We start from the raw sequence: 9,794 nt of genomic DNA on the forward strand, positions 1-9,794 counted from the left end.
GTCACGAGTTGGGATCAAACGGCAACATCAGTTTGGACACAGTTTGGACAGGCTGGTGGTACATTGGATAAACTACCAAAACCACTCAGCTACCAAGCCTTCTAATGACAAGTTGTAAAATAGTCTGTTGAAAAGCAGTATGAAGATGTTAACACAATTGACAGAGCACTAGCGACAGATGTTGAACACTATCTGTGACTCTGATACACAGACATCGAATTAACAATAGTTCACAAGCTATTCATACCAAAACAGATTAAAATATCCATGTTTTATGCTAATATTATCTTATTTTCGTTATAAGGGAATGAAATATATAAGTTATAGAGAATAATTTTATTTATTTTGATTTTTGAAACAAACAGGTGCATTGCAAAATTATACATAACAAATTAAATCACTTGAAAACAAGCAGTACACAACTTTATCAGCAGTATCATTGTAGCATTTTATGTTGTAATAATCATTTAATAATGCACAATATTTTTCAGAAATTGCTTTAAAAACAATGTCTAAAAATTAAACCACAATAAATCATTGTATAATATTCTATATCAAACACAACAATAAAAATATACCACAGAAAGCTTCTGTAGATTCATAATCAATTCCTCAGTTACAATGTAATTACAGATAATATTCTCAAAAAAATAATTAGTATATCAAAAATGTTTAACATTAAATCATCCTTGATGAATTAAAAATGCATATAAAATTAACTTGAAAGCTCCAAACCACTAGCTAAAAGCATACAATTTTTAATATAATAAGCACAAAAACCATAGTTTTTAAATCAATTAATTTCACTGTTCATCTAGCGGTAAACATTTATCTTAACCCTTTCTAAACTTAAATCCTTCAGAACATAAACTGTAGAATAAGAAATATAAATACCCTTTCACATACCCCCCCACACACCTAAAAAAAAAATTACAAAAAAAATTTAACTTAAAAAAATAATGTACGGTAATATTAAATATGGAAAAACCTATTCTGTAACATCAGATTTTACACTGTATAGCATAATTGTGAAAACAGTCAACAAACTAAACAAACAATTGTACCTCTTTTTAAATACAACATGGACATACATAAAATATATATGAAACAGATTTGGAATGCATGAAAATACATTTAGACTAGGATAAAGAGTATTACAAGTATTTAAAGAACATATGAAAGGCAGACAGTATAAAAAGGTAGTATAATGTTAATATATGGATCATGGTAATTACTGTGAAAATTTTACAAATGAAACACCAGGCACACTTGTAGTACTTCATCATTATATACTGAGACTGTACCTTTCTTTCTGAAGATTTATACTCTTAACATAATGCTGTAATAGTTGTTCACAACTTCACATACTGTAGAAACATTAATTTTCGTGGGGTTCAAATTTCGTTGTTTTGTGTCTATATAAGATTTCATGGGGATTTAATTTTGTGATTTCTAGTAAATAGAAGTGATATTATATGTAGGTTTAATGTTCGTGGGGGATTTAATTTTGTGGATATATTCTTTCCACGAAATAAACGAAATTAAACCCCCCACGAAAATTTCTGCTTTTACAGTAATATGATTCTACATATTGTGAAATCTGCCTACCACTTGTATGCAGAATTTTCACCGAAACAATCAAAAACTTGTGAAAATCCTTACACACCAATATGATGAGAACTCTTAATTTAATTTTTAATCATGATATTTAAGAACTTCACAAAAAAATAACCATAGAATTAGTCTTTAAATATTAAAGTCAGTTTAGAAGCAACATATGGAATGATTTTTTTGTTGAAAAAAATAAAATAATAATAATTATGATAGCTAAAATACAGAAATTGGTCTCAAAATCATATGCCTGCAAATTCACTGAGATGCAGATGACTTTAAAAAATTGTTAAGACAGAAATGCATCGTGTAAACAATAATTTATTATATGTATTTTAAAATTTTGTTGTTTCCTTTATTATTTATGATTCTACGGTGCATCCATGAAAATGTCTTAATTATATAAAGTCATTATTTTCCCTTTCCCTAAGTATTCCACTGAGTGATTGAAACATTGAGAAAAACATAACTAATGTCTGTGGATACCTTGTCTCATTATCAAACCCATGTTCAAAATGCTTTAGTGGTTCCATACATAAAGTTCTTTTAAACTTATTTAGTAAATTCCTAGTACATACTCCTCCCCTTTTATATTAGGGAAATGTGTCGGTCTTCTTAAAATTTTCAGAGTGTTTAGAACATCCTTCGTTGGATAGGCCTTGCTCTGCCAGTCATCTGATTCTTGTTTACCAATCACATCAATTGTATTTGACCTCAGAAGGGCATTCCTGTACATAAAGGAAGAAAAGTCTTCACAAAGGTGTAAGGTTACTTCATCTTTTCCTTTGACATTATCTTCATATTTCTTCTTTTTGTTTACATCTGAGATATGTCTAGATTTGAACACCATTGGCCTGTCTTGTCTTGTTGGGTCATTTGACAGGTATCTATCTATAACTTCATCCGGGAGATTTGGTTTTTGGATCTTCATGGATTTTAACTTTCTATGTTTGGAGTTTTCATCTATGACATTAACTTTAGGTGCGAATTTCCCATCATAATACATTGTAGCCGATTTATTCTTTGGCATCATGGTATACATATCTCGTGGGTACTCATCTGTAAGGTTAGTAATGTATCCTGGTTTAGGTGGATGTAATGCTAGTCTCCAGTCATATGGATGTTCTATAGCTGTTCTAGCTCTTTGTTTCTTTCCTAAATTTTCCTTCTCCTCAGACTTTGATGCATCCTCTGAGCTACGGAATGAAAACCCTCTTACGTATTTGGAGCCAGGTGTTGGTGTACTTGCATTTTCAAATGACACATGAATCTTACTGTCGGAATCTTTATCTCTAGAATACATTTGATCTTGAGGTGGTGCTTTGCTGTTTGGTTTCTGTAACGGTTCTCTTTGACCCTTTGTCTTCTCCATTTCATCTTTCGTTCTAGGATCAGGGAGATTTTTTTTCTTTAGCCAATCCTGGTATGATTTCTCACCATAGAATTCTTGAGCCTTTTGTAAGTCTTCTGCTTCTTCTAGTTCTTTCAACACTTGCTGCATTTTCAACTGTTTTAGCTGCCCCATCTCTTTGGCAACACCATCCTTGTCCTGGTGCCACAGTTCTGCAGCCAGAATTCTGAAATATGACCAATAATTATCATATATTTTATAACAATTTGAAAAATATATGTAAAAATGATGAGTAGCTATGAGATTTTTACATTAAATTTTATGATCTCAAATTTGACAGATATTTTGTATATAAATGTCTTTTATTGCACTACATGTAAACAAAGTAAATGTTTTAAAGTCAATAGATCATGACTAAGGGTGCAGGGCCAATGATCCCATGGAAATTGGATGTGTCAATGCTTATATATATGTACAACTGCATACCAAATACAAAATGTAAAGTTGACCTACTTCAAGCGGTTCCCTTGAACTGATGTATATGTAAACTATTGTGAACATAAGTTTCAAAGTCAATAGACTATGACTGAACAGTTAGTCCATTGGCAATGATCATATGATTCCAGTGAAAGCAATGTTAAGCTAATACATATGGTATCATTCAACATATTAAATGGGACTGTTTTATAATGCACCTTCATATCATATCTCCCTTTTTAAAGCTTAGCATCTAAATACCTTGCACATTTTTTATGTCCCCATAATTTGGCCAGATCCAGTGGCGTATGACCTCGGCAATCTTTTCCATCAATCTGGGCCTCAACTTCAATCAATAACTTCAAACACTGAACATGACCTTCTGAAGCTGCTTGGTGAACTGGTGTTATCCCATCATTGTTTACACTAAAATATTTTTATAGTATATTAATAGAAATATTATATGTATTATAAATAGTACAATTTATAGCTTGATGTTTTGATACATTGTAGGCAAGCAGCTGTCCACTCACTTGGCATCATGCATAAATATCTACAATATCTGGGTATAGTTATTATTAACCACTTGTCTTCATTTCACATTTTAGCTTGATATTGGCAATTTAAATCCAATTTAAACCAGTAGAATGGTTTCAAAAATAATTCTTTTATTTTATATTTTTCAGGCACCTTTTTTTTTATTATTTCAAAAATACTGTTTTCATACTGATGGCCCTTTAAATGAATATTATTAGTTTTACAAGTTAACTGTCCTTTTTATTCTAATTTAACTCATCAAATTAAATGAAATTCCAACATTTTTCAGGCACCTTTTTTTTTATTATTTCAAAAATACTGTTTTCATAGTGATGGCCCTTTAAATGAATATTATTAGTTTTACAAGTTAAACTGTCCTTTTTATTCTAATTTAACTCATCAAATTAAATGAAATTCCAACATTTTTAAATATTCTATGCTTACTTTTTCAATTCTGTTAAACCTAACAATATGCATGAATTAATAACATGAAACTCATTTCAAATAGGCTACATCAAGACTTATATACTTAAAGTACAATGCCATGACTTACACAGAAGGATTAGCTTTTTTTTCCACTAGACACTTTAAACATTACAATGAGATGACTTACACAGAAGGAATAGCTTTTTTGTCCACTAGGTACTTTAGACATTACAATGACATGACTTACACAGAAGGAAAAGCTTTTTTGTCCACTAGGTACTTTAAACATTCCAGTGACATTACTTACACAGAAGGATTAGCTTTTTTGTCCACTAGGTACTTTAAACATTCCAGTGACATTACTTACACAGAAGGATTAGCTTTTTTGTCCACTAGGTACTTTAGACATTACAATGACATGACTTACACAGAAGGAAAAGCTTTTTTGTCCACTAGGTACTTTAAACATTCCAGTGACATTACTTACACAGAAGGATTAGCTTTTTTGTCCACTAGGTACTTTAAACATTCCAGTGACATTACTTACACAGAAGGATTAGTTTTTTTGTCCACTAGGTACTTTTTAAACATTCCAGTGACATTACATACACAGAAGGAATAGCCTTTTTGTCCACTAGGTACTTTAAACATTACAATGACATGACTTACACAGAAGGATTAGATTTTTTGTCCACTAGGTACTTTAAACATTCCAGTGACATTACTTACACAGAAGGATTAGCTTTTTTTGTCCACTAGGTACTTTAAACATTCCAGTGACATTACTTACACAGAAGGAATAGCCTTTTTGTCCACTAGGTACTTTAAACATTACAATGACATGACTTACACAGAAGGAATAGCTTTTTTGTCCACTAGGTACTTTGACCATTACAGTGACATTACTTACACAGAAGGATTAGCTTGTTTGTCCACTAGGTACTTTAAACATTCCAGTGACATTACTTACAAAGAAGGATTAGCTTTTTTTGTCCACTAGGTACTTTAAACATTCCAGTGACATTAGTTACACAGAATGATTAGATTTTTTGTCCACTAGATACTTTAAACATTCCAGTGACATTACTTACACAAAAGGATTAGCTTTTTTTGTCCACTAGGTACTTTAAACATTCCAGTGACATTACTTACACAGAAGGATTACTTTTTTGTCCACTAGGTACTTTAAACAATCCAGTGACATAACTTACACAGAAGGATTAGCTTTTTTGTCCACTAGGTACTTTAAACATTCCAGTGACATTACTTACACAGAAGGATTAGCTTTTTTGTCCACTAGGTACTTTAAACATTCCAATGCCCTCTTTCCTGTCTGATTACTTATACTCAAGTGAACTGCTCTCCATCCAGTTGTACTAGGCAAGTTTATATTATATTTGTACTTCTCAATAAGTAGCTTCAGGCATTCCAGTCTACCATGGATGGCTGCTAAATGTAAAGCTGAAAGACCCTGAAAATAGAAAAATTATGAAATACATTTTACATTGTACATTATACATTGCAAATGATGTACATAAAATACATGAGTACATAAGATAACTGATCAACCAATGAGAAGATGTATTGGCAATGAGATAACACTATACCAGAGTCCCAATGACACAGAAGTACAAATGTACAATATAGACATGTGCAAGAAATGTAGGTCACTGTAAGGCCTTAAAGGCTTAAACATTGAGCAAAAGGCATACTGAATAAAAGGCCCTGAAACGACTTTTCATCCCTTACCTGGCAGGCCTCTACAATAACAATAACCCAAAAGGACAAGTACATACCAAAACTTACATGTACTTGTCTGAATGTTTGTTGACTTAAACAATGTTAAAATGAGTCATTTTTAACAGTGAATCATTGGTATTAACTCAAAAAAGTGATTGTAGTCCACCAACTCTACCAATATCTATAGTCTCTATTTGGCGCTACAACTGTACATGTACACAAATAACATATACAAAACGGGAGAACCATTTGGATTATAAAACAAAAAGTCTGGTGGTAACGTTTTGCAATTGATTACAAATTAATTGCTAACAAAAATGGAGTGGCTAGATAAACAATAACACATTTTTATAATGGGCCGGCAGGGATCATTTGACGATGGCGGAAGATAATTTAATGATGGCAGCAAGGGATCATTTGATGGTGGCGGAAGATATTCAAATGACGGCGGTGCACCATCATAAAACTGGGCATGGAGATCCCTGATGTACAAATAGGTATCAGGTTCGTTTGCGCCAAATACACTTTCGCACCTCTGTTGTTCGCACCCAAGGTCCGTTCTCACTCTACACGTTCGCGCCCAATTTTACTTCAGATTTTAGTTGAATAATTGGAAAATCATGATTGTTGTTATAAATTGTTTTGGTATGAGTAAAACATTCAAGATTTTAAATGAAAAACACAAAAGATAATTGTTTTCGTTGGTTCCTTTGATTTGAAACAATAAAATATAGCAATACACTATTATAACCGAAACATGATCAAATTTATTCAACACAAAAAAAATATAGTCAGAATCTCACTTTATTTTGAAACAAGTCAGTGAAACAAGGTTATAGCAATACACTAACCAAAACATGATTAAGAGTTATTCAACACAAAATAAAACGTTGACAGAATCCCACTTTATTTAGAAAAGGATTATTTTTTTTTTAACAATACACTATCCAAAACAATGATTAAGATTTATTCAACACAAAAGAAATGCTGTCTCACTTTATTTTGAGACAATGACTACAAATATAAGAATACACTTGCCAAAACTTGATTACAAGGATATAGTTATAAAACACAAAACCAATAAAAATTGGGCGCGAACATGTAGGGTGCGAACAGACTTTGGGTGCGAAAGTGAAAGGGGGCAAACATGAGTGGGTGCGAACATGAATGGGCACGAATGGACCCGGATTTGTACAAATACAGGCCACTATCAAAATAAATTTCATTGATAGTGGATCTGCCCATTGATAGAAACCAGTGCCTGTGTGTACAATTCAGATTCATTGCCATTGCACTCATATCACATCTTCTTATTTCTATATATAAACAAGTTTCATTTATTCATCTATAGCTAGCCTTACATTTTTGTCAAAGTTGATTTGTCCCTTGGCTTCACGAAGGCTCTGTTTCAGCCATTCTACATCGCCAATTGCAGCTGCCATGAATTCATCATCAGCAATTTTCTTTTCATTGACATTTGCAAAACGTGGACGCCGTTTTCTAGACTTTGCAGAATCTAAACCACTTCCGTTTTTTGTAAGATCAGACATCTTGAATGTTTTAACTAAAGGGTACTTTAAAAATCACTTTAAAGATTGGAAAGATTTCTTAAATGGAGAAAATTTAGGAGATTTTCTATTTCTTCTTTACATGGGCAGCCATTGTTGTTTATGCAGGTGCCCTGAGTGACCAAATCCTATTTCTCTAGACTTTTCCAGACAGTTGATAGAAAAGTCCGAGTATAATAATTAAAAAGTAAAAAGGCGGAAATATTTAATTGAAAAAAAAACGATATGGTTTAACAGTTTAAACAAACATTTATTGTTACATGAAAAACGATTTAAATGATTAAAGAATAAAATAAATTGTGTGTAAAAGACAGGAACCCAAAAAAACGCACAAAAAATACAGGATGACCCATGCCAGAGACATATAATACATTATTATATATTATATGTCTCTGTTTGAATTAATGTAATTTGTAGTACGAAGTTTCAAGTACTATAAATTGTATTTCGTCATAAGTATTTATTTATACAAGTCACAAAAACTTCCCTTAACACTCATGAGCATGTACTTGAACTGAAATACATTTATCCGTTGTACTTAAATACATGTATACATGAGAACAAAGTCCATTGATCAGTCAACAATAAAAACCAAAACTAAATATAGACTTACGTCTTACGCTTTTCAAACTTTGTGCGACTTCCCGATCGGGTCATGTTTATTCAATCAGTAACAATAATAATAATAATTCACATGTATTTATTGGAATTTCATGTATCGGTTTTTGTCTTTGATTTTTTTTTTAATAAAATCACATAATTCGAGACGCGACGGCCATACTTCCATGACGGCCCTAGGATGTGTCGGCCATACCGTCATATCGTCCATGGGACATATCAGCCACACATTAAAAGACGTATCGTCCACACATTGTAAGACGTATCGTCCACACTTTTATTTATTTTTTTATTGAGTTTATTACATAAAATATCATACGAAAAATAAGTATTTGTTCATAATAATAACATAAATATGATTGTGTAGTAGTTTTTTTCTGCACATACGATCTTATTTATTCTTACTTACTTAATGATACTACTTAATGATACTTAATGATGTTTTCCAGTACAGGATCCTTCACGGTTCCTCTTCACCAGACTCATATAATTGAATATTGTCTCCATTATTTCTGATGCTGCTTCCGGTTAATTCAGCTCGATAATCAGAATAATAGATTTCTTCGTACTCCCAGTATCTATCTAGCCTATTTTTGAATGAGTTTATAGATGGCGCTTTAGTTACTTTATCTGGTAACTTGTTCCATAATTTGGCTATTCTTACAGAAAAACTGTTTTTCCTCAGACTTGTTTTGAATCGTTGGTGAATGATTTTATTACTGTTTACTCTTGTGCTATGTCTATTTTCAGTGCTTGAAATTAATTTAAGGAATGAACTTGTTTCTGGATCGTAATTACCATTTAGTATCTTATATGTCTCAATCATGTCCCCTCGGACCCTTCTATATGACAATGTTGGCAGCTTGAGTTTTTTCAGTCTTTCCGGGTAGCTCAATTTATTGAAACCTGGTATCTGTCGTGTTGCCCTTTTTTGTACATTTTCGATTTTGTCGATGGATTTCTTTTTAAAAGGTGACCATACAGAGCTAGCATAGTCTAAGTGTGTTCGCACTAATGTTTTGTATAGAGGTATGAAGATTTTTTCGTTTAAGTTTTTAAATGTCCTTCTAATTGCGGCAAAAGTTGAATTAGCTTTATTCACTTTTTCGCATATGTGTCTTTCAAAGGTTAGATCTTCATCAATTACTACTCCAATATCTTTCTCTTCTTGACATTTACTTATATCATGACCTAATAGTTTGTAACTTGTCTTTTCTTCCCTTACCCCTCTACTTATATTTATGTGTTTGCATTTTTCTGGATGGAACTTTAACAGCCATGTATCACTCCATTTCTCGAGATTTTTTAGATCATCTTGCAATATAGTTTGATCTGTTTTGCTTTCAATAATTCTGAAGATTTTTGTGTCATCCGCGAATAAGTAGGCATCTGATGTCACGCAATCTGGCAAATCATTTATGTATAGAACAAATAACAGGGGACCTAATACTGAGCCTTGTGGAATT

General features: G+C 32.1%; 1 protein-coding gene across 1 annotated transcript; it reads right to left on the minus strand.

Moving 5' to 3' along the window:
* Positions 1 to 324: 324 nt before the first annotated feature.
* On the minus strand, positions 325 to 7,840 carry LOC139519084 (ankyrin repeat domain-containing protein 53-like). Its single transcript, XM_071310877.1, has 4 exons — positions 7,504 to 7,840; positions 5,674 to 5,873; positions 3,701 to 3,865; positions 325 to 3,188 (listed from the first exon to the last, which is right to left on the minus strand). The coding sequence occupies exons 1-4, from the start codon at positions 7,690 to 7,692 to the stop codon at positions 2,168 to 2,170; spliced, it is 1,575 nt and encodes a 524-aa protein (XP_071166978.1). The 5' UTR covers positions 7,693 to 7,840; the 3' UTR covers positions 325 to 2,167.
* Between the last annotated feature and the right edge of the window lie 1,954 nt (positions 7,841 to 9,794).

The sequence above is a fragment of the Mytilus edulis genome, chromosome 4 (assembly GCF_963676685.1).
Source record: "Mytilus edulis chromosome 4, xbMytEdul2.2, whole genome shotgun sequence".
NCBI classification, from domain to species: Eukaryota; Metazoa; Mollusca; class Bivalvia; order Mytilida; family Mytilidae; genus Mytilus; species Mytilus edulis.

Excerpts from the sequence above, each read along its gene's own strand:
- LOC139519084 (XM_071310877.1), bottom strand. The coding sequence starts at position 7,692 with ATGTCTGATCTTACAAAAAACGGAAGTGGTTTAGATTCTGCAAAGTCT. Across the intron at positions 5,874-7,503 it reads AAATCAACTTTGACAAAAAT|GGTCTTTCAGCTTTACATTT; the intron begins GTAAGGCTAGCT and ends TTCTATTTTCAG. Across the intron at positions 3,189-3,700 it reads GGACATAAAAAATGTGCAAG|AATTCTGGCTGCAGAACTGT; the intron begins GTATTTAGATGC and ends GTCATATTTCAG.